We start from the raw sequence: 26,711 nt of genomic DNA on the forward strand, positions 1-26,711 counted from the left end.
TTGACACTATTGCTCTCAGACATTTTGTACGTGTATGGATGGATTGGGGGGATCTATATTTTGACCTATCTCACACCCTTCAATTCTAACTTGGACACTTAAACCCGCGTTAGATAACAATTGAACTTCAAGTGTTTTAATAAATGTTCATGTATATCTTCTATAACGACCATACAGAGTTGCGACTTATAAGAAGTGTAGTATCCAGAAAAATGAATTTATTAAATCGATTACAGTGCGTAAAACAGACTGCTTGCGACGCGTAGCCACACGCATTATATTAGGAGTCCTCTTCTCTAATTCGCGATCGTCTATTATCTATTCGGCCGAGGATCGTCGATATTGCCTTATATGGTCAAAAAATGAATAAATGCCCATTCGAGATTTTCCGTCGTCTTGACAACGCATAACATACGGCGGACCGTCGAATGTTTCGAACAGCGGAGCGTTCTGGAACGTTCCTACAGAAGCATTACCAAAAACTGAGAATTCGAAAGGGAGGATATTAAGATTCCTAGAATTCTCATTTACACTTACGTAATGTCTATCAATAAATTCGGAAAGATAAGAACAGAGAATGTAATACGATGCGTCGCGTTTAAAAAGAAATAATTGATCAAGAAGGGACTTAATATCCTGATAAGAATTATTAATTGGAGTCGCGTAAGAAACACTGCACTGTACATTATACCATTATAATGACGTAACTTCATTTATTTTTCAATATTTAACTATGTTCCACCAATCCGACCATCTTGAAACTTTTTTATACGTTAGATAAGCAACAGAACATTGTTCTTGAATTTTTTGGAAGTGGTCACTCGAAGGGTTGCTTGCAATTCCCACCCCTAAAAAATTAAATGATTTTTTTCTACCCTTAATAATTTGATCACAATGGTGAAAAAAATGTATGATATGAAAGAGGTAAGTTCGAGTATTTTCGTATTTTTTTTATCCGAATATCTTAATTAACAACCGAGAAAAAAAATGATACAGTTAAGGGTATTTACCCTCATATCACCCTTATACGAAGGGTTAGCGACTTAAAATTTTAGGGGGTTATCTTTCAACCTAAAACCATTGTTTTCCGCACAATATCAATAAAATTGCGGCTGGGGCCGCTGCACCTATCTTAGTCTGCTAGGCCCTTTGCGAAAGTTCACCTCTACGTTTCGATCCGGGTTTGGATCATTTTCAAGAGAAATGCGTCTGAAATATATACTGAATTAATATCATTGGTATTTAACACGGAAAAGAACACTGTTTATAAAATGAACCCTTAATACACCTACTTGCTATGTATAAAGAATTTTAGAAGCTTGAACTAATAGAACCGAATTCCATGCTGGTCTAAATTGAATAGATCTATATGTATATAACGACCGTTATGAAGAGCAACCACACAAATATTGGAAGGACGCATATGACATTCAGCCAATCAGACACAGTGATCGACAAGTTATTGCTGTGAGCATATTTACTCTTATCAAATATTTACGATCGTGAAACAACAAATTAATCATAATATTTTATGTTTCTATCAGTGATAACTTATCATATGGTTGGTAGATATCGAATATAATTTCCCAGAAATATAACTCGCAAACTTGTCAGAAACGTTCCTACCCCAATCGCAAAAGCTGCACGTGTAGAAAGTGACCCTATATATTTTTCTTTAAAATTCGAAGTATTCGAACATGTTTAAACAATTTTTAAAGCGAGCAATTTTGAAAGGAATGATAGCTGAGGATTTGAAGAAGCTTTTCCACTCCTGTAGCCTCTAGAGTTAAAGCAGAAAATATTTCCTGAAGCTGAAAACTCTGTCGTTGAAAATTGGAAGACTTCTCTTTGTGGTGTCGCTCGGTCTATGAATTTTCGAGACTTGGAGTCGTCTCGAATAGCAAGGATCAACGTTTACAGAAAACTATACAAATGGTGGGGGTTGATCTGTAGTGGGGTTTGCGAAAATCTTATTGGTTATAGGGGTTTGCGATTTTTGACAATTTGGGGGAAATTCGAAGTGATGGGATAGATTGCCTACGTGACTAAAATCGGGAAACGGTAGTTTACTAAACAATAGGAAACATAATCTTTCGCAGCTGTGGTAATTTTTTTAGATTTGCCTGTCGGTCGTGGTCCTTGTTTATGCTAGTTAACAATTACGGTCAGGTATACGGATCCTTAGACTACCCTTAGAATGTTAACAATTAGGTTACAAGACGAAACACTCTTCAAAATGGATTTTCTCAAAAACTGAGAATCACAGAAGAAAATGATTTGACGGTCAGCGCGTTTATTCCGTTTCTATCCCGACGAGTGTTACAGTATCTTCCTGTTTATTCTGCTTGCGCGTGTAAACGATACGTGAAATTGAAAACGTCTAATAGCAATTCGATATTGTTGCGGCGGACAAATTTTTCATTTAACTTCTCGGCGACATACGTTGACCTTGCCGACGGAGAATATAAAAAAAATCGTGTGTCTGGCGTCCACGCGTGAGAAAAGTGAAACTTCTTGCTTATTATATGCATATTAATAGTGCAACGGTTCTTCCGTGATGAATGTGAAATTGTCATAAATAAAATTATTAGTATGCATATTATTAGTGCAACGGTTCTTTCGTGATGAATGCGAAATTGTAAAAAAAAAACGTCTTAAACGAAAAATTCTGTCGCTGCAGAAATTTTATTCTTTGCGATATATGTATACCAAAATGTTCGCTATTATTCTAAGATCGTCGGTTGTCGAAGCGGTTAAGGAGTTGGACCACCAAGCGAAATAGACCGAGGTTTCGAATCCTGTCGGGGTAAGAAAGTTTTTTTCTCCGTTAAATGCTTGCAAATATACAGGGTGTCCCAGCTAGCTTGACCACCTTGAATATCTTTGTTGTTTTTAAAGATACGTCAAATGTCTGAAGGACAAAGTTGAATGGTAAAATGGGGCTCATAAGATACCAACAAAATTTTTTTTTCATGTAATTTTTCTTAGAGATATGAAGGTCACCTTCATTTTTTTTTTAATGGAATGTAGTATTTTTTAATACATCAATCGATGCAGCTGGACATTCGTTATAAAAAAAGTACTAACCTATGTATGTCGAAAAGTTAGTAGTTCCTAATTAAATAACTCTAAAATACCATTACTGTCGTGCTAACAATAAGACGTTACATAAGTAAGTAAACACTAACGTCTGTATTTAAAAATACCTCATTCCATTAAAAGAAAATAAAGGTGACCTACATATCGCTAAAAAAAATTACATGAAAAACAATTTTTGTTGGTATCTTATGAGCCCCATTTTACCATTCGACTTTGTCCTTCAGACATTTGACGTATCTTTAAAAACAACAAAGGTATTCAAAGTGGCCAAGTTAGCTGGGACATCCTGTATGTACATATTTTACATGAAGTATATTTTTGGTCGAGCACGTGGCGAACTTTTTGAATACCACGCGGTTGCGGTTGATATACATAATTCTATTGTGGAAATTGTATTGTGGATTCTATTGTGATCGCACGCGCGTCACCACGTGCGAGATATCCGCATTGTATTAAATATACATATGTATACTATGGTGGACCTTAGCTATACCTGATGAAATTTTTTTGCGAGATCTTTTTCACGACGCCCCCCAATATTGTTCCATTTCATGAAAAATATATATCCAAAGTTTTAAATGAAGCGTTGGGAAGGTGCGGCGCATCAGAGTGGACCTTAGCTATACCAAGTGAAATGTTTTTTACGACACCCTCTAAAATTGTGCCATTGGGTAAGAAAATAATTTCTGCAGAAGATGAAGTTGATCGGATGTGGGGAAGACGTGCCACAATGACGTTGAAGTTGCGAAGAACAACAAATATTCCCATTCCTATAGAATTTCATGTTTTTCGCACATTCAACGTCAATGTGGCACATCTTTGACACAGTTCTCCCGAAATTAAAACTTCCCGAAACTTCGTTACTTTTATTTTTTCCATGCGGGACAGGCAACCAGAAAACGTAAGATGTAAATAATAGCTTATCAATTTGAATAAAAAAAACATCGAGAAATAACTGTTTATCTTGTTAGTTCATCGATCTTTTACCACTGTGTCAATTTGACACCGAATGACAGATTCAGTTCGTGAAACGAGGGACGGATGAGGACTTGAAAAACTTGAAAAAAAACTTGAAAAAGAGCAGTAACTTGTCCCGACCCAACATTCTCGGGTTCTCGCAACACCTCTAGACAATACTATCTTCTGACAACACTCTTATCATTATACAGTCATTCTGATTTTCCGGTACTTCATGTACTGACTCATTCGCAGCTTTATCTATTCTTATATCCACTTGTACGAGGTTTCGTTTTTATATTCGCGGAATGGGGGATTGAAGAATGAATAAAAATACAGAACTGTTTTTCTTTTTCAATATATATTCATCCTTCACTCTAATACATATTTCAGATCTATGAATTAATTTGTGTATGCCTGTGAAAAAGAATGATTTCTCTTTATCTGCAAAAAAAACGCAGAAACCGCATCCTTTACTTCACCATCGCTGAAACATTTTTTTCCACGTATTCTTTCCTCATTTTCGGGAACAGGTAAAAATCACTGGGAGCCACGCCTGGACTGTAGGGTGGATGGTTTAAAGTTTAAAGCTTCGAAGCCTGCTTTTTGTACAGGGCAGCCTGTGTTTTACTCATATTCGACACGTTCTTTACGTTTTGAGTGGTGTAACTTACAATTAGGCCGTCCACACACGGGTCGATCGTCGATTCGGTCGACGCGATTCCAGTCGCATGCGATTCCCCCCTCCACGTGACTTCCAATGCAAATGAATGGAGAGCCACACACGGGTCGATTCGTAGTCGACTGAAATCGGCTCGACTGAAATCGCGTCCGTCGCATGAACCATCCACACACGGGTCGATCGTCGATTCGATCGACGTTATTCCAGTCGCATGCGATTCCCCCTCCACGTGATTTCCAATGAAAATAAATGAAGAGCAGCACATTGAAATCGCCGCGATTCTAATCGCGTGCGATCGGCAGCGAAGTTGGAAAATCGCGTGGATCGTACTAGTGATGGGCACCATCGACTAAAAGCTATCGACTAAATCGATAGTATTCAACTACTATTTTCAGTCGACTGATTTTTTAAACTATCGACTGAATTTAGTAGTGGTGGGGTTACTATTTTCAGTCGACTGTTTACACGTCGCCATCTTGAAATTTCAAATGTCAGTGTCAGACGATGAAACGAAAAAGTTAGAAATTCATAATTATGACAGGACGTGCAAATATGCAAGTAATGAAATATGTAATAGATATTTCAATACTTTAATTCATATTGGATGTTAAAATCTTATTGCTATTTATGCAATATAAACTATATATGTGATATAAATAAATTGTGTACATTTATATTTATAACGTAGTATATGAATTTATTATTAAATAAAGACAAAATCATTCAATCACGAAATTTAATATCTCTGTACTGTCCCATACTGTCCTACTATTCATTTAACAAGCGAACATCGAGAATAAGAGTAATTACGAGAATAACCTGTAAACGACTGAAAACTATCGACTAAATTCAGTTACTGAATCAGTCGCGAGCTATTGGTTGAATTTTAACGGCGGATGTTTTGAATAAATTTTATAAGATTTACTATCAAATACATTCACTCATTAGCGATATCGAATTATTAAAAATTATTTTTATTATTATTAATTATTTAATTATTGTCTGGTATATTTACCCCAATTTACTCTTACTGTGCCTATAATACTAAGTGAGCACTGCAGTACAATGCTGTAAGAGTGAGTGAGAAATGAGATCTATACGTAGGCATAGACTATAGCCCGCAATCTAGACGTATAACCACTAAAACGAAATTTCAGTCGACTAAAAACTATCGACTAAATATTCGATAGTATGTAGTAACTAAATAGTAATTAGTCGATAGTTGAATTTAGTCGATAATGCCCATCACTAGATCGTACGATTCGCGCGACTCATGGAGGTAAGTTTGTGCAGTTCATGTAATTTAAATGATTTGGCCATTATTTTTTGTAGTTTGAGTGCATTGCACTCTTCGATGTGGTCTATGTATTTAGGTTACATAGGTTATTATTTATTTATTATCTCTTTTTATGCTATTACGCATACTAATAACATTAAGGTAAGCTTTTTATTTACATAGTTGAATATAACCATGTAGGTTTATGAAAAACAAAAACAAAAGGCAAAGTCTTCTCAGGTCGATTTAATCCGGAAGTATTACCACTTGGTATATTGAGCGAAGATTGAGGGAAATCTGTTGAACTTCCACCAACCTCATCTATGAGGAGCAATGCTCATCTGAGAAGTTACAAAAGGAGAGCTTTGCTCCTCATAGATGAGGTTGGTGGAAGTTCAACAGATTTCCCTCAATCTTCGCTCAATATACCAAGTGGTAATACTTCCGGATTGAATCGACCTGAGAAGACAACTCCCTAAGAACACTCCCACTCCACAGAAAATTGTACAACAGTTTATCAATCCCTGTGACTTCAATTTTTTTTTACTTTCCCTTTGGTTTTTGTTTTTCCTAAACCTACATGATTATATTCAACTATGTAAATAAAAAGCTTACCTTAATGTTATTAGTATGCGTAATAACATAAAAAAAGAGAATAAATAAATAATAACCTATGTAACCTAAATACATAGACCACATCGAAGAGTGCAATGCACTCAAACTACAAAAAATAATGGCCAAATCATTTAAATTACATGAACTGCACAAACTTACCTCCATGAGTCGCGCGAATCGTACGATCCACGCGATTTTCCAACTTCGCTGCCGATCGCACGCGATTAGAATCGCGGCGATTTCAATGTGCGGCTCTTCATAGTGATGGGCATTATCGACTAAATTCAACTATCGACTAATTACTATTTAGTTACTACATACTATCGAATATTTAGTCGATAGTTTTTAGTCGACTGAAATTTCGTTTTAGTGGTTATACGTCTAGATTGCGGGCTATAGTCTATGCCTACGTATAGATCTCATTTCTCACTCACTCTTACAGCATTGTACTGCAGTGCTCACTTAGTATTATAGGCACAGTAAGAGTAAATTGGGGTAAATATACCAGACAATAATTAAATAATTAATAATAATAAAAATAATTTTTAATAATTCGATATCGCTAATGAGTGAATGTATTTGATAGTAAATCTTATAAAATTTATTCAAAACATCCGCCGTTAAAATTCAACCAATAGCTCGATAGCGACTGATTCAGTAACTGAATTTAGTCGATAGTTTTCAGTCGTTTACAGGTTATTCTCGTATTTACTCTTATTCTCGATGTTCGCTTGTTAAATGAATAGTAGCACAGTATGGGACAGTACAGAGATATTAAATTTCGTGATTGAATGATTTTGTCTTTATTTAATAATAAATTCATACACTACGCTATAAATATAAATGTACACAATTTATTTATATCACATATATAGTTTATATTGCATAAATAGCAATAAGATTTTAACATCCAATATGAATTAAAGTATTGAAATATCTATTACATATTTCATTACTTGCATATTTGCACGTCCTGTCATAATTATGTATTTCTAACCTTTTCGTTTCATCGTCTGACACTGACATTTGAAATTTCAAGATGACGACGTGTAAACAGTCGACTGAAAATAGTAACCCCACCACTACCTAAATTCAGTCGATAGTTTAAAAAATCAGTCGACTGAAAATAGTAGTTGAATACTATCGATTTAGTCGATAGTTTTTAGTCGATGGTGCCCATCACTAGCTCTTCATTTATTTTCATTGGAAATCACGTGGAGGGGGAATCGCATGCGACTGTTCATGCGACGGACGCGATTTCAGTCGAACCAAGTCGAACCGATTTCAGTCGACCACGAATCGACCCGTGTGTGGCTCTCCATTCATTTGCATTGGAAGTCACGTGGAGGGGAATCGCATGCGACTGGAATCGCGTTGACCAAATCGACGATCGACCCGTGTGTGGACGAAATCGCGTCCGCCGCATGGATCGTACATGACGACCAAGCGTACGAACTTCACGACGCGATTACAATCGACCCGTGTGTGGACGGCCTTAGAGTGACTCACACTCTAATGATCCGATTATGATGCGGCTCGGTATCTATGGTAATGGCGTGACGCTAGCGAACCCGATTGGCGTATCGCTCCTCACCGGTGATGCCAGATGAGGGGAATCGAGGTGAAACGATGTATGTACTCCCTCTCTGATGACCAGACCAGTTTACAGCATGGACGTCGTTGTCTACGTCTACCTTAGACCATATATACCTATAGACCCGGCGCAGATAATTTGGCCCTCGGAAAAGATGAAGACGGTGTGACGTCACGTTCTCGAAAGATGTATAAGCTATGCTCATCGACAGTGCCTACGCTTGGCTTATGTGGGGGGTGAGGGGGATCACCGGGTGCGCCATGTACATGCACATACCCAGTACGCAGGAAGAATGGACAGGATAATTTCAAAGAATTTGACATTGTATCATGAAATTATCTATTATAAACTGTATTTGAGATACAGACGTTTATTCTGTATGTTTTATTAAGATATAAAGTAATAATAGTATTATATATATTAACTATTTTAGGAATCGCGCGATATTTGATTCTGAAGACATATTATGCAGGTTACAAAATGGTTTTTTTACATATAAATTGATCACATTTACAACATTTTAAGGTAGTACTGCTAGTTTTACACAATTTACATTTACCTCGCTTGTGATTAGTTATTGCATTGCTAGACTACGGATCTTCATGCATTTACAAAAAAAAATTGAGTAGATGAAATTCAAATTCGTTGAAAAATTGAAAATGTCAATACATGATTTCTGCTCTATTACAATCATTCAGGGAAGAAATAACATTCAATTTAATTTCTATTTCTTGCCATCGATGTATTGCTATCAGCTTGCTACACAAAATTTACACGGAGCAAGTGTATGATGGCGTAGTGTCGGCGTCGGTCTGCCGTTTCAGCCATTTTGAAATTATCTTAAGACTGCTTAAAACTTATCTTGTGACGTCACACCGTCCTTTATCTTTTCCGAGCTGTACTCTCGGTTTTCCTATACACATACTATACCTATGCCGGGTCTATTGGTATATATGGTCTAAAAGACGTCTACGATCTTGTTAGTGGGGGACGTTGGAGTGTGCGCATGGTGCTGAAATGGGATAGTGGAAGGGGAATAGAGGAGAGTATTTACATGCCATCAGTTTTGCTGCCAATCTGGCGGCACTACATAGAATTGTTTATAATTTGATAAAGGTATCCATTAGAATCTATTACTTCCGGTAAAATAATCTATGAATGCAGCTGAAACAATATAACATATCATTTTTCTTATTAGACATTGTTATATTTAACATCTTTTCGTTAATGTCTATTTAATGGTCATTGAATGGTATCCGCTTACTTAAAAAACGACCATTTAGGACAACCTAATACAATAATTAAAATAGAATTAACTTTCAAAACAGCAATCCGTTGTATTTTCATAAAAATGAACAAAATTATTGCAACTTCACCATGTAAAACACGACACACACAATTTTCCTCAGTACTTCGAATTACATTTCAATTATTATTATTGCAACTGCAATATTACACAAATAAATTTATTTCGTTAATGTATTTTCAATTAACTGTAAACATGACTAGTGTGTATATTGAACCATGCCAACTCGGAAGAAACAATTGATTTTACCTATTCAATTCTGCTGTGATTCCTTAGATATAAAGTAGAAAAATACGCTACATTTACAATTAGGTAGAGATTACTTCTTAAGTTTGCTGACACTGGCAACTGTGAATTTCGCATTGATAGCACGCCCTTCAAACCGTTCGATTTAACATAGCAGATATTTCGATAAGTATAACGCGCAGATAAAACATGCGATGACACGTCATTCGCAGCATACATTCATATTCCAGTTTGATATGTTAATTGTTAAAGGAGAACGTTTCGGAGTGAACAAGGTAAAGTATTTTTACAAAGTAAAAATCTTTCGAGATTACGATAGATCATTTATTTTTAATACACAGCGGCGGATCTGGGCATGGGCTGCAGCCAGTGTCGCCAACTGAGGGGAAGGAGCACAAATTGAGGGGAAATAGTCACGTGACCAGACCACGCCGGAAACGTGGGGATTAAAGTTTTAATTTGGCGATTCTGGCTGAAAAACAATTTAAATTAAAAACTTAAGAAAAATTAAATTATACAAAAAATTGTGGTACTTCAGTTAATTTGGATTAATTGCATAGACCCAAAACAGTGTTAACCCAGGGCCATAAAATTAACGGTCCGCCGCTGTTAGTACCGTCACGAGGTACTCAACAACTTGCGATTTATGCACAAACTTTCTATTTCGCGTACAGAACGGCAGTGTAATTATAACCTTCGTGATCTTGATATCTGTTTTCATGAATTTACACGAAAGTTATGATATTACAAGACGATTACTCGTTTCGACCTTGGCTATTACGCGACGGTAATAAAAACATACTAAGTAAATTCAATATTTTCTTGTGTGAAAAAAAAAAAGTATTTATTTTGGATTGAACACGTGAATTTGTATAAAAATCCACTGTCTAATGATATCTTAACATTAAATACGATTCAAATTGAGCTGAAGTAAAAATATTGTACGTGGTATCCGATCAAAGACGCTCGAATATCCAAATTTCTCCTTTGTTGTTAATCATCTTAATGAAAACCATTTGCGACGTTCAATCAATTCAGTGCATACAAAAATCTCGCATATAAACCATTGAAATTAATTGTAATTATATAATTATCAACGTGGTAGTTTACATTTCAAATATTTTCGACACAGTCTTAAAACAAAGGAGAAATTCATTAGTCCTAACAGGACACCCGTTATGCATATTCTGTCAACGAAGCTCGCCGAGCGGTACAATAAAAATGTTTACTTTCTGTTCATTAATAACCCGTGAGAAGCAATAATAATCGAACTACGAATAATTATGCAACGTCTCCGAAACTGACATGAGTATGTACAAAATTTGATTATGTTTGTGTTCGGTGATACTGGTGAGGCCGCCAAAAATGCATAGAGATTCGTAGTCCAACGAATGCAAACAAACTTATCGTGATACTGAATAATGATATTAAGCAAAATAATTGTCACATTTCAAAAGAATAGTCTTTATTCTATTGTCCTAATAATCGGACTGTCAAGGTTCACGATTTCGTCCACGTGTGCCTGATCATGTCAGCCGCCTTCTCGGCTGTCATCATGATGGCGGCGATTGGGTTACTGTTTGGCACAATTGGGAACACTGAAGCATCGGCGACCCTAATGTTCGTCACTCCACGGACTCGAAGTTCTGGGTCCACAACTGCTGTTGGATCATTATAACCACCCATTTTGCAAGTGCCTGCTTGATGGTTCTCGGGCCCTGTGGCAGCTCTTATGTAGCACTCCCAGTATGCATCGCTGGCGAAGTGGTAGCTGAAACGATAATAAAACATTTAGAACAGTAGGACATTTTAATGGACCTAACAGTTGATTAATTCAACATCAAGTGACTCTTACTCAGTGCAAAGCGAATGGATCACAGGTTCCAGCCTCAAATCCCAGTTCTTCATAGCTTGGGTGTTCACAAGCTGATTCGACTTCTTAATGCCCTCGATCAATCTCTTCAAATCTTTCTGATCAGTGAAGTAATCCGGGTATAGAAGTGGCGATACCATAGGATCTCCAGACCGCAGCTTCAGCTGCCCTTTGCTACCCACAGTGACCGCAGTGGGCCTCATTATGATCTCTCTCCTATCCGAGCAGAGAGCAAGCGCGCCATTCAAGCACTCAAATGGCAGGCCAGTCCTTGGACATTTCGGTGAAAATCCGTCAAAGAAAACCTGAATATCAGGAATACCAGCAACAGCAAAGCTGCTTTCAAAAAACGCCGTCACTTGAGTCAGTCCGGTGCTGGATAGGGGACCGCTGCGTGTGTCCAAGAACTCGTTCACGCTGTCCATAGTCATTGCTTCATAGGCAGTGTCCTTAATGCTGTAGTGTATGCCAATCGATACGTGATTGTGCAGGTTCTTTCCCACAGGGAGGTCCTTGACAACGTTCAAACCTGCGGACAATTTTGCTAAACTGAGCTTTCAAGTCTGAAAAGAGCTGGCTAAATGAGTCTAATCATCGACACCGCTATAATGGTGAAAAACAGGGCTTGAAAACAGTTATGATATCGGTTTCGGTCCTTGAAACAGTTATGAAGGACCGATATTCTGAATAACTGTTATGAAGGCCCGAAATTTTGGTTGATATCGGTTTCGATTACGGTCCTTCGTACATGGATATCGGTCCTAGCATAACGGTTTAGGACCGTTATTTTTTCGATCCTATATCGGTCCTCATATCGGTTCTAAGTTCTAAGTTTCAAGTTATAGCAATCAGGGCTTGAAACGGGTCCGAAAATAACTACCAACATTAAAAACGATTATATTTTGGTCATAATTCAAAGTTGTTTTATTACAACAATAAATGTATACATTATTGACTATTTTTGACGTGAAACTTCATTTGGCAGGGTGTAGGCCTAATTCGCGTCACGGAATTCGCGATACGAAAATGCGTAACGGAAGTGGTGGGGATGGTTAGCCGAGCTAGTCTTAAATAGAAAATGGCTGTATCTCGAGAACGGTGCGTCCTACCGCAAAAATAACGAAATTTTCGAAAGGCTCAACCCCGAAGCATATAGGGTACGCCCAACCACATGACGTACGTAGTCTTTTGAATTTAAAAAAAAAACCACGTGCGGCAAAAGTGAAACTTCTTGCAGTCTAGTAATGTTTAGAAGTAAATTAAGATTGGAAATGGTAAATAATCCTAATGAAGCGCGACAATAAGATCAGGAGAACTTCGAAAGTTGCTGAGCTTCTCTCTAGGCTCTAGGTTTTCGCTTGCAGAGTGGTGAGTCTTGTGTCCAAGAGGATGTGTTTTGTTTTACCAGAGATCATTCTGATTGGTATCCCCGCAAAAGCGTCACCGATGACGTCGAGTCAACAGTCGCGTCGGCAATCGACAATAAGGTGCCGGTCTCTTTGCCACCGATTACAAAGCATCGGCCGACCCTTAGAAGTCGCTGTGCCTAAAAGCATCGGCCGAGCAACAAAGTATTAGAACCGATATGAAGACCGATATAGGACCGAAAAAGTATCGGCCTTAGACCGTTATGCTAGGACCGATATCCATGTACGAAGGACCGTAATCGAAACCGATATCAACCAAAATTTCGGGCCTTCATAACAGTTATTCAGAATATCGGTCCTTCATAACTGTTTCGATCAAGCCCGAAATGAAACAGTTTCAAACAGTTATTTCCGGGCCCGTTTCAAGCCCTGGTGAAAAACGTCTGGTTTAAAAATAATATCAACAAACCCAGCTTGGTTAAATCCTCTTTCGGCCCAATCCCCGAGTTCAGAAGGATGTGCGGTGACCCTATAGTTCCAGCCGATAGGATGATCTCTTTATTGGCCTTGACGATCCTCCGGTAGCCATCTTTGTCCACAAGCTCGACGCCATAAGCCTTGCTCTGCCACTGATTCAACAGAACCCTCGTGACGTGCGCATTTATCAGGACCTTCAAATTCCTCCTGCCGTGAACCGGCCTTAAATAGTTCCTCGAAGTCGTGCCTCGCATCCCGTTCTGTGTCGTCATGGGAGCCACCATAAACCCTGTCTGCTTGTACTCTTTCAACATGGACGTCCTGTAGCCTAGCTCGTCAGCAGCTTTGAGAACTTCGTCGGCGAATGCGGGCTTGTCCCGAAAATACTCAATCTTCATCGGACCAGGGCCTGGGACTGTTCTGGGCTTGTCGGAAAGCATTTCCTGTTTAATAGGGTTCTCTACGCGTTCAAAGTAGTGCGTTATCTCGTCGTAGGACCAGCCTACGGCACCGTTCCTTGCCCAGCTATTGTACACTTCCGGATGTCCTCGGACGTACATCATACCGTGAAGGCCGCTGGTGCCGGACACCATCTTGCCGCGAGGCCAACTGCATGCGCCGAAAGTTTCTGGTGGAAGAAATTATGTTATTATTCAGTAAACAATCAAGCTGGCGAGAAAAAGGGTATAGCCGAGTATAGGGGTCAAATGTGCCCCCAAACCAAATTAGGCACTCAAAGAAAACCATCTGCGGCATGTTTGAAGTCTCTACCTCTACCAGAAGGGTAGTTATGAACATTCTACCTGATAGTATACACGATCGTGAATTTTTTATTGCAAAGTCGATTTTTTTAAAAGCCCAGAAACTTGCAGTTTAATGACTAGGCTACCTAAACAAGCAGTCGGATGGGGCTCCGTAGGTTCGGTTTTGAATTTCCAGTCTACAGTCGAGTTCACTGCGTGAAATGCCAGGCCTGGGATGGCAGTCATCGTCGGTTCTTCCGGGCCCGCTTCGATCAGCAGCACCTTCCACCATGGGTTGTCGCTCAATCTCCTGGCGATTATTGGCCCGGCTTGACCGGCACCAACTATGATGAAGTCGAACCTGTAATTTCATGAAGTTGTTAGAAACGGAATTCGCAAAAATACTGTTGACATCATTGGATATAGGTATTCAAGTTTCTTTCAGAATCATACCATTCTTGAGGCACCGTCTCCTTCCCAAGTCTGTTGCAAGGACTCGAGACATCGCATCTAGCCGTCATTGTTTTTTGAACCAGATTCATAAATGGAGTCGTCGCGCCACATTTTGCGTCCATGTAGAATGTGTCTTTGAAGTGGCATGAACAACATCCGGATGTCTCGTTGTTGGTGTCCAGCTGGCCAGGTGCAAACTAGTTAACAAATAGCTTATTTAGAGAGCGACGTTTCCAATGAAAATTATGTACGATTGTTTAAATTCATTTCTAAATTAAAAATAATAAAAATAATGATAACTTGCTATCGCAATCTTTTAAATTAAAAATGATAATTAAGAATTAGCAATCACAACAGGGGTTATGACGTATAACAGCAGTGTTTAAATTAAAATTGTATAAATTACTCCCCTTCAGAGGGGTTCAGAAAATATTCTCTCAAAAACACAATAAGTTATATTTGAAAGGGACGGTTCCTGAGGTCATTTGAAGCGTCATTTTCATTTGCCAAAATATCCACCACATCTCTATTAAGGAGTTATTAACGAAAAACATGAACGAATAAGATTTCACTGAGCTCAGCATTGGTGTCGTGTCTCGGTGAAGCAGTTAACAAGAGAAGGGGGTCAGACAAAAAGCAGGAAAAGAGAGGACCGTTGTAAGATTAGAATTGATGACATTCACATGTGTCAAAACATCGTCTGTCCTTCTTTTAGAACAGGACAATAGAGTCATAAACGTCACGCGTACCTGGCATTTCTACATTTTGCTGGGTAAAAGGTCACACACACACACAGACCTTTTTTTCTCTACATACCAATCTGCAGGAAAGTCTAAACATGTGGTTAAACTCTAGTCTTCCAGCGCCCCCTCTCGTTTCCCGTTTTTTTTTTACCACCCCGTCCTCGACATCCATAATCCCCCCCCCCCCCCCCGCCTAAACTCTTCAGGAAAGTCTTGCGTAAAATCAGTTTCGTTTAAACCGTGGTAGAGAGAACATCTCTAAGGACGTGTCAATTCGAAGCTCACGGTTGTGATCTACCATCAGTTGTGCAGTTCGTCTCCGAATGGCCCAGTGACACACACTTCGAACCAGCAACTGGAATTACCTCTGAATAAGTGAGTTCTAATTAAATCAATTTTTACACCTATTCTTGTTCACTGCTTCACCGCGGCGCGACTCCGTCGCTGCGCTCAGTGAAACCTGCCGCCGAGCCGCGCTCTTATTGATGTGCGTTTTTCGTTAATAACTTCTTAACAAAGCCGAGGCGGACATTTCTGCTAATGAATATTCCGCTTCAAATCACCTCCGCGAACCGCCCCTTTCGAGGATCTCGAACATTTTTGGGACATCCCGTATATAATCATAGTTTAATAGATAATTGCATGGTTCGCTTCAAACGGAATATCCTGTACGCATTTAACCCAATGTATATTAGCTTGGTTACGAGTTGATTGCGGAAGTTTATACAATTTTCAATTTTTGTAGGCAAATTTCAAGTAAGTGGAATTAACCCCTTGCCGTACCATTTGTGATCCACAGTGATTACAGTCCTTGGCTGTGTTTCCATTCACGTCCGTTGTCAGAATTGGATGAAATTTTGGGAATAGGTTCTTTTTTTACTGAAATGATGATTGTCATAAGGATTATTAACAAATCGCAAAAAAAATTTTTACCATTTTAATGTCAGTCCCTACCTTACCGACAAATTTTTTTTACTATTTTAATTTCAATCTAGAGTGATTGGATTAGGTGGTAGGGGGCGGAGAGGGACCGTCCACGCATACGAAAATAAAAAATTTTTTTCGAGTCGCCAAAAATCCTTCTGACAATCATCATTTTAGTCAAGGAGGAACATATTTCGAACAAACAGACAAACAAACAAGAAAGCGAGCTAATAAAAACGTGGTAAAATTTCATCCAATTCTGACAACTGACGTAAACGGATACTTCGCCCAGTCATTATCCCCAAAAATGTCGTAGAAGGGAAAAGAAAATTTATATTTTCTGTATGGCTACATTTATTTTAATGCTTCAATATTAATTAAAAAACGAATTAAATTTGATTTCACCTAAGAAGAAACGCCTAACATTCATATTTGTCAGATTTTGTTAAAATCTTCATCACGAGACTGACTCGTTAAAATACGGCAAGGGGTTAAATAAAATCTTATCTTCAGTGGACGTAGCCTTTTTGGATTTGGAGTAAATAAAAATCGTACCAAATTTATCAAATTTTATATTCCGCCCATTTGTGAAAATTTTCAGATACCATAAATGCATAAAGATTCGCAGTTTAGTTACGAGGCATCTACTGTATACATATGTGATTAGCGTAATCTATCTAACCCAGACCTAGCCTTCATGTTACCGTCAACGACCACTAATTTACGATTTACGCAATTATGTTATCAGCACCGATTTGAACAACCTTTTTCTCCAGCCACAAAACGCCAAGCTAGATCCGAACCAGTGTGATTCGCTGTAACTTGGAGGTCTAGGTTATGTTTGGGTCCGAATTAGGCGATATGTACCTGGATTAGGTTTGGCTTACGTGTAGGTGAAGTTTCGGTTTACGTAAGACGTATGTTACTCAATACATTTTCTGTGTTTCTCGAACTTGTAAAACCGGGTTGCAATTATACACAGTGACTCGGCTAATGTCATGTAAATCATTTGTAAACTATTTGGTATATGAAAAATAGATTGCAACGAAAGTTGCGTGGTTTGAAAAGTAGCGTACATTGTAATAGTTTAGTTTTCTTCGGTTTTGATTTTTATCGAAATATAGAGGCAGAGTTTGGCAAAAATTTAATCAACGATTGACGAATAAATTTCTACTTCAAACGTTGATCGCAATTAACAATTAATCTCCTAGTTTAGTCGTTAATTGTGGTTAACGATTGCATACTTATTAATCGTTAATTGGGAGAATAACGGTTAAATTTCTACTTTAGTCGTTATTTGCGATTAACGATTACATTCCTTTCAATTGTAATTGTCAATCGGATAATTGATTAATGATTAACTGCTGAAATTTCGAAATGAAATGCGGAATTAAAACTATATGAATACTGAAAAAAAATATAAACTGAGTTTAGGTGTATTGTCATTTGGTCTATAATACAAACTCTGTTTACGTGCTTTTATGTTTTTTTTTCAATGATATCTTTTTTTAATCGACGATTGACGAATAACTTCATCAATCGATTGAATCAGTCTCCGATTTTTCGATGGTTTCTTTTTTTAATCAACGATTGACAATTAACTTCATCAATCGATTGAATTAATCGTCGATTTTTCAATGATTACCTTTTTTAATCGTACACATTACTCAATCAATCTTGATTAAAATTTTAATCGAATAATGCCCAACTCTGCCTTGGGGTGACCTTGTGTCTCGCGATTAACTTTTTGAGATGTCCTCGAAAATAGGCTATTAGCTATTCGGATGAAAATCAACAATGAATAGCATAAATGCTTCCCAAAAATTTATTTACACTTGTTTTACACAATTTTAAAATTGAAAATTGCATAAATAATCATTTAGTAATTACGATCTGTGAAGAGCTTCCTTTTCGATAGATAGTTCTCTAGATAATTACCCTAAACATTGTAACTCAAATGATCGCGTATCCATTACCAACACAAGAAACGAACAACTGTATTTACCGTAAAGGGGTGTTGGAATGCAAACGCCAATTGCACCAAACTTAAGATCATGATATGCACTCTCATTTTATCCAATTAGGGGCCAGTGTCACCTGCAAACAAAAACGAGCAGTTTTACTTGTTGGAGCAACAAGAGACCAACTTGTCGTCCACTCCACCCCCTCTCTGCAGTAATTGAATGGTGCTCGCACGTGTACGTAACGCCGACTATAACTAGACTACGGATTTCATGCATTCGGAAGGAAAATGAATAAGTAAAATAGAAAACGGTGAGAACATTAACACAATCCGAGAATATTATTACACCGTCTTTGACTTATTAAAATTTGTCTGGTTTCTCACAATGGGCTTAGAAAACTTTTATTTTGCCTAATGATCCGCAGTCTAATAATAAGCATTAGGTACATTACATTACCCACACCGGTGATTAATTAATACATTTGAAGAACTCATCCTTTCCAGCTAAGGATTTTTCTTCATTTTTTCAATAATTAATATTTCTAGAGTTGTTTAGGCATTTTTTTGGCGACGGATCAAAAATTAGGTAAAAATTACCGACGTGTGGAGAAATATATGGTAATTTTTAACTAATTAACACGTGTTCCTACAAATTTTATTTCGAGTGATTTTCAATTTTATTTCTGAAAAATTGTTCTTATGATTAAAATATTAGATTTCCAACATTCTCAAGTGTTACGATTTTATAGGAAAAACTGCACGGCAATTTTCAGCTCTTTCACACGTATTCCCACAAATTTTATTTCGAGTGATTTTCATATAAAATTCTGTTTTCAATGTTATTTTTGAAAAATTGTTCTCACGAATAAAATATTAGATTTTTAATCATTTCACTGTGCCACCGATTTTATAGGAGAAACGATACGGTAATTTTCAATTCTTTAACATATGTTCCAACATTATATTGTAAAATACTACTTAAAATTTTATTTTTGAAAAATTGTTCTCACGAATAAAATATTAGATTTTTAATCATATCACTGTGCTACCGATTTTGTAGGAGAAACGATACGGTAATTTTCAATTCTTTAACATATGTTCCAACATTATATTGTAAAATACTACTTAAAATTTTATTTTTGAAAAATTGTTCTCACGAATAAAATATTAGATTTTTAATCATTTCACTGTGCCACCGATTTTATAGGAGAAACGATACGGTAATTTTCAATTCTTTAACATATGTTCCAACATTATATTGTAAAATACTACTTAAAATTTTATTTTTGAAAAATTGTTCTCATGAACACAATATTAGATCTCCAAAATTATAGCTAGAATAATTCGAAGATTGAATTGTCCGAACAGTCGAGTAATTTATTATATAATTAATGGTCACTGCACCGTGAAAAGATAATCTGCGATCGTCTATTGGTCAGCGTATCGACTTATGTCATAGCTAAACGGGAGATAACAGAAACAGTACAATACACTCGAAGCAACGCGAGATCGTTTCGACGTGAAAGTGCATACGGAACCAAATGACCCGAACTGCAGTTTCTCTGTGGGCAGAAATGAAAACTGAATCGTAGTCGTTCGGTAGTAGATATAAAATGCTCGCAGGAACAGGAATTTGGAAAGTGAGAGAGCAACGTGTACTCGGTTGTTTGGGCGTCTAGATCGCGCAGGAACTATTATTGAAAATAACGGGAGAACCAGGCCCCATTGATTTTGGCCATATCGATCGATCGATTAATCGATAGATCGAATTGCCGTAATTGCGTTGGGAACGTACGACTATTCGTAGTGATCGATTTAGTTCTGTCGGAAATCCTAATCGACTTTTTTCCGTTGAATATGTTTATGAAAAAGGAATAATGGAGATAAAATATGAGTGAATGGTGAATATTTCGAAAAATAAAATTTCATTCTATAGTTAATACTAGGAATTGCTCATATACGAAATCCTAATAAAATTCCTTTATACAATAATAACGATAAAATAATCTAATATTCAATTGTAAAATTAAAATAGACAAGAATTAGCCATAGAAATTCCGTCGTATTGAAATTAGGTAACAATGCTTTTTATTTATTTAGCCAGTCTCGCATAATTCACCGCGCAAGTTGCACCACTATTACATCAGATTGCACAGAATCGGTAAAAGCGTATGTTAAGAGAATTTAGTACAGCTATCACGGATCCAATTTATTAAATGTTGAAAGATTATTTTTTTTAACCGATGATGCAATTTTTTTGTCTACGTCTTTGTATAAAGGCAACAGCGTGTTTCAAATAGTTAGGGCCTCGGAGGGTCTTTATACGGTCCTATAATTGAGACTTGAATAATTAAAAAATTTAAAATTTCGTTTTTTTTTTATCGAAGTATTATATTTTTCCATTTATTCGAGAAAGGCCTGTGTCCATTCACCCTGTGCGGAGAGAGCGAATTCATCCGAAACAACTGAGCTAGAGATCCGCGCAGAGCAAAGACTTTTTCCGACAGCTCATAATAGCGATTCATCCAGTTCTTCCGCTGCGAATTAGCGTTCAAAGCCGCGGCTACACTAGACACTAGACGGTAGACACTCTAATTAAGGATCTCGTAGCACGCGGCCGGAGACCGGTCGTTCTCTTCCGGAGAAAGAGTAGCGATATGACGTCATCCCAGTCACTGAACCACTCGGGCACAGCACGCGTCATGCAAATTGACGCCGAGAACTCACGGATGTGCCGAGTGATTAATGATTATCACTCGAATCTTTTATTACACTGTCGGAAAGAGAAAACGCGAAATAGCAAATTTGTAAAGTTGCAAATTTGCAGATGTTTTGTGCTGCAACCATAACACTCTAACCTGTATACAGTAGTATTCTGTGGACATTTTTTAACGAGATAATTTTAATATCACTAATATTATTGTAAGAGAATTTTACATCTGAATTGATTTCGAAGAATAAATATGCAGACAACCTAACTACGTCACGCGACAATCTTCAATGTACGTTGATAGTTATCAAATCACGTTTCGTCTTCAATATACAAAAGATAGAGCGTCGCAAAACGCGTCACTCGGAAAAATATTTCTGAACAATGTCACGCTTGTAACGTCATTTTTACTTTAATTCAAAATAACATTTCATTGTTTAAGCACGTCTCTGTGGTTCTCAGAATCACATTCCGATAGTCCGCGGTGTACTACGTTGCACGTTTTAACGAGATAACTATTAATTGTTATAATCAAAGCACAAAATGCATTCAGAATCGATAATTTATCATTTTTCTCGGGAACTGCCAAAACAATGAAAAATATTTGCACACATTTATTTGTTTCACAACGTAATGCTTATAAGAAAATTATAGAAAGATTACTCAACAAAATTAGACAGTAGTTTTTGCAAATATGTGCGAATTTAAAATGTGAAATGGCCGCGAGTGCCAAAGGATAAATTGTTTATTGTCACACGTGCGGCACACGTGACCACCAAGAGAACGTGGGTGGTCGACGCATATAAATCCTGGTCTGGAAATACATGATCCAAGCCTCGGAGCCTATTGCTTTTAAAAGATTTTGTTGGACTTGTATACCGAAAATAGAAAAATCTATTTTGAAGTTCAAAATTCGCTATTTTTTACATTTGTGAAGGTTAGAGCTGTCATTCTTCGACACTTGTTTCGAAAAATTGTTATAATTGTAAAAAAAATGTACATTTGAAATGTAAGTTCAACATTGTAATGCTATTTATTTTTCGTTTCTGGAGAGATTTACCCGTCGAGGACGTCAGTTTATTTTTGCGGATTTTTGTCTCTACGCTTCGAAGGTAATTTTAGAAATTCGTGTAGAACATATTTGTATTAAATTTTTTCGAAAGTCCTAAGAGCCAATTTTATCGTAAACATACATAATTTAGTAAGATTTTATTCTATCGAATTTTACTGTACTCTCAATATGTACCTGTACCTTTTCTAATTATTCAATAACTTTTTCTACAGTCATTTTAACCAAGAGCTCTTACTTCATCCGATTTAAAAAGATGATTTAATCTTATCTTTTCATGGGGAGTATTAGTCACCTGTTCTCAGTATAAAAATCGGATTTCAATGCAAGATAGGAATGTGCAAAAATTTGTTCAATTTTGATCAATCGAACAAATAAAGATATAGCTTGTTTGGCTCAATTTTGTGAGTAACTGTATATCCGTCCAAAAAGTCACGTTCGCAATGTCAACGAATGATATCCTGTCAGTAGATAGCGACCACGAGTGATAAAGCTAAAGCTGGCGTCCACATGTTCCTCCAGAACAAGTCTAAAACATGCATCAGAAGAATGATCGACAGATGCACTCACCGAGCAGAGCAACGTCCATATAATTCACCATGTCTCTTCCTGAATCCTTTCCTCGATCATTTCCTGGCTCACTCACCCCTTCGGCACAGATCACATAATATTGCGAAGCGTTTTCGAAATTTCACGCGCGAAACTGGCCCGCAACGAGACATCAATAACGAACGGATTGATTACTGATTCATTGATTGACACAGGGATGAAGACGCGAGAGATTACGAGAGATTCGGATAGGGGGGCGAAAGCCCGTTCTAAACGAGAACAAGCCAGCAGGCACAGACATACGCGGTCGCGCGTTCGACTCCTCGGCCGGGCCGACCAGCGAAAAGTGACGACGACGCCGAGCAGAAAGCCGAAAAAGATGCAACGCTCCAGGACGAGGCGAGTTCGCGAACGGGGAACGCGAATCGGTGAATTGCAGCGAGGTGTTCACGGTTTCACTCGCGCCAGCCTCGAAAGTGGGTCCTTAATTGACCGGGCTACGGTTTCTGCGATAGAAAATACGCGTTAGCTCGGTCCCATCAAACTTCTAGTCACGTGAAAACAATTCTTCAATTTGATTATACTAATTAACCCTTATACACCGGACGATTTTTATAGCTATTTAATTGGCATTGCTCAGAACTGTTCACAGCTCTAATTAATAATTTTTTAAAATTTACTTCTGGTGATATATCTCGTGTAGACACATCAGTCTTTCCGATATCCGCAATGACAAAAACAAACAGCTATTATTCAGTTAGTTTAATTGTCACAAATTGAGTACCTATATGACAATTTGCATGTTCCCGGTGAAAAATGACTCCGGCACAGCACTCGAAGGGTTCACATACAGCGTGTCCATGTCAGCACTAGCGTTTTTCTTGCAAATAGCAAACGTTAGAAGAAATGAAAGAGGAAAAAGTTTCACTGTTTTCTGCAAACAATGTACATAATGGCTACGTGATTTGAAAGAAACAAAGGTGACGTTGAATTTTTTAGATGGAACCCTTGCTTTTTTTTTAAATGGACATTACAAACAAATTATTCTATTTCTTGCAAGCAATGCAATGGTCTCCAAGTTTTTTTATCTGCATCATCGAAACGAAGTCCTATGCATCTTTTTAAAGTAAACATTGGAACAAATGAAAGGGGAGGAAGTTATATTGTCTTTTGCTAACAATATAATGATGTTTATACATTTTTGTATCTGCATTATTTTTTTAAAGTGAAGATGCCTTCAATTTTTCAAACATGGAATCCTATGTCTTTCTTTTTTGACATCGTATGAAGGCGTCTGCCAGTACGAATTCATTCGTATACGACACAATGATAATCAAGGTCACGCAAGGTCACTAATGTCAATAGGTGTAACTTTAAGTTAGTTTTACACGTGTGCTATTTTTTTCAATTCCAGCACACGTGCATCAAAATACATCCTCATATTTACATTATCAAATAACATATTTACATTATCGAATAACATATTTACATGATCAAATAACACATTTACATTATCTGATAACGATTGTTTTTATTTCTTAACTAACTAGGCACATTCCCAGCAGTAAAAAAAGTTTCAGAAGCAGCTAATGTTGCTGTTATATTAAAACTTTTATTGTTACAGGTGTATGCTAAACACTAATAATAACATGGAAAATGTATTTTTATATAAAATGCATTGCATATGGCTTTGATATGAAAATATTTACAAAGTTTTAATGAGACATGAACACAAGATTAATTAAACAGAACTGCACAAAAAAACGATCAATTATTTCGTCATCGTTTTGTGTCGATTACAATGCACAAAGAGCTGCACGAGCAATCACTATGTATATGTATTACTTCTCGTACTTTTACTTTACATTTAACTTATATAAGCACTGTTGTATCGCCTATTCTTCGTATTCCATTAAATAATTATTGAAAGTCGCTCTGGCATATTAACTTACCAGGAAGTTCAATTATCTTTATAAATTAACTATGTCCATCTAATACATACAATTGAACTAATGCCTGTACTAAAGTAACTATGGATAGACTAATTTCGACTTACATGAATAACTTTATAAAAATCGGAGCGTGTGAATTTTGTTTAGCATCCAAAAAATCTTTTGCAAGAGAAACACAATCTCATATCAGAATAAAAATATCAATAGTTTTTATGAATATACACGTTTTACATTGTGAAAATATATTTTTCAGACGCAGTTTTTTCTACTTTCTTGAAAATGATCTGAATGAAGATCGAAACGTTGAAAGTTCCTAACTAACGTGCAAATTTTGCTTTTTTCCTATTAACTGATCGAACCGTTGCGCCGAGAACATTTGAATATTATACATTTCATTATCTTGCGATCGATATTTCAAACAACATATACACGTTTCCTTTAAAAAAATGTTCATGTTTTGTAAGAACATATCTTAATTTTGTATCGATGTGCAAAATTCTAAAATATTCCGAACTAATAGTGAAAAATTCAGAAATTTCAAAATAATGATAGAATCACAAATAACAAATCACAATAACAAAAATCGAATTCGTAGATGAATGTTGCATAAATGTTGTATGAATCAAAGGTATCTCGCGGCTGCAACATAATGCAGCGTGCAAGGTAAACGATAGGTTCCCGATTGCAAAATGAATCTGCAACAGAGTTCGTTTCGCGATATACAATTAGATAGTTCCTAACTGGAGGTCTTATGTAATTATGCTAGATGAAAATATTTAAATGTTCATCGCGCATAAAATTACGTACTATATTATAGTTTCAACAGAATAAGTCTTGGTTGAAATTCTTCATTTTAGACTATTTACCATATGATTCAATATTAAACAAAATATTCCTCGAAGACTTAAAAACTAGACAAAGTATTCATTTAAGAAATTTTCCCTTGTAGACAAGCCTTAAAAAATTTCCAAAAATTTTCAAAATAGTGTGACCCATAAGGATGTCATGTTAAAACGTTTCAATTTTCACCATGTGGTGGTGATGAACTATTTTTTATTGGGCATTCTATGTGTATCCTTCAAGGCTACCAAGTTCAACTAATTTCTACCACGTGGCCTAACATTTAAATATTGCTGAAACGGTCGTGTGATGGAATTTTGATGCACCGGCACAATTTGTTTACTGAGGTTCTTTAAAAAATTCTGCAGAAATTCAGGAAAATACTTTCAAGTATACCTTTCAAGGTTACCGAGCTCAACTGGTCTAATGACTACCACGTGGTCCAACACTTAAATATTACTGAGACGATCGTGCGATGGAATTTTGATGCACCGGGGCAATTTGTTTACTAAGAATCTTGAAAAAAATTCTGCAGCAATTCACGAAAATACTTTCAAGTCTATCCTTCAAGGCTACGCGAGTTTAGCTGGTATGTTCACCATGTGGTTTAATTGTAAAATATTGTCTAGTCGCATCGGCTGCGAAAAAGAATGATCCGTCACCAAATGTAATGCACTTCCCTGTGGTTTACCTGACACTGTAACAATCCACCGTTGTTATATAATTACAACACTAGTCCCACTCTCAGTCTTAGACACCAACCACTTTGGCTACCCGAGCAACAACGTGTGCTAGTTTAACCGGGGAAGTGAAGCATATCGGCAGTTCACATTTCAGATATATGTATGTGGCTGAGCACCGAGGCGATTGCGTGGTGGAAGAAAGTCCCGTGGCATTAGGGGATCGTGATACCAATCTGTTATGCATATATTCAACAATGTCAAACATTTGGTAATCGGCCAGTTAACACAGTCCTCGCTCTTTGTTTTCCAAGGAATTCTGAGTCACGGTATAATATATTCATTTCATTTTAACGAAAAACACCAATTTATTCCGTCGCACGTTATTATGCCCACCTATTATCAAAAATACTGTATAATGAACCATTAAAATACAAACTATTAATCAGTTTTGCTGAAAAAAAATAAATTTTTTATGAGTTATCAACGTACAAATTATTCGCTGGGGTTGTTGCAAAATAAATTGGTAAATGAATTATTAAAATATAAAAAAGTATTATGTGGTGTTGTTGGAAAACAAATTGTTAAATGAA

General features: G+C 37.0%; 2 protein-coding genes across 8 annotated transcripts in view; one reads left to right on the forward strand and one right to left on the reverse strand.

Annotated features, from left to right (window-relative positions):
- Flo2 (flotillin-2) overlaps positions 1 to 26,711 on the forward strand; it is a 181,376-nt gene that overhangs the window by 75,597 nt on the left and 79,068 nt on the right. The gene's annotated exons all lie outside the window — the stretch shown is intronic.
- LOC143218102 (glucose dehydrogenase [FAD, quinone]) lies at positions 10,019 to 26,263 on the reverse strand. Of its 4 annotated transcripts, none has more exons than XM_076443095.1 (8): positions 23,431 to 26,246; positions 22,668 to 23,152; positions 18,361 to 18,452; positions 14,689 to 14,885; positions 14,382 to 14,596; positions 13,485 to 14,120; positions 11,631 to 12,177; positions 10,019 to 11,546 (listed from the first exon to the last, which is right to left on the reverse strand). In XM_076443095.1, the coding sequence occupies exons 3-8, from the start codon at positions 18,424 to 18,426 to the stop codon at positions 11,276 to 11,278; spliced, it is 1,932 nt and encodes a 643-aa protein (XP_076299210.1). In that variant the 5' UTR covers positions 18,427 to 18,452; positions 22,668 to 23,152; positions 23,431 to 26,246; the 3' UTR covers positions 10,019 to 11,275. The 4 variants fall into 4 exon arrangements, with proteins under 4 accessions (XP_076299210.1, XP_076299211.1, XP_076299212.1 ...); XM_076443096.1 differs by having other exon boundaries at positions 26,130 to 26,234; XM_076443097.1 differs by lacking the exon at positions 22,668 to 23,152 and having other exon boundaries at positions 26,130 to 26,263.

Source organism: Lasioglossum baleicum, chromosome 18 (assembly GCF_051020765.1).
Source record: "Lasioglossum baleicum chromosome 18, iyLasBale1, whole genome shotgun sequence".
Taxonomy (NCBI): Eukaryota; Metazoa; Arthropoda; class Insecta; order Hymenoptera; family Halictidae; genus Lasioglossum; species Lasioglossum baleicum.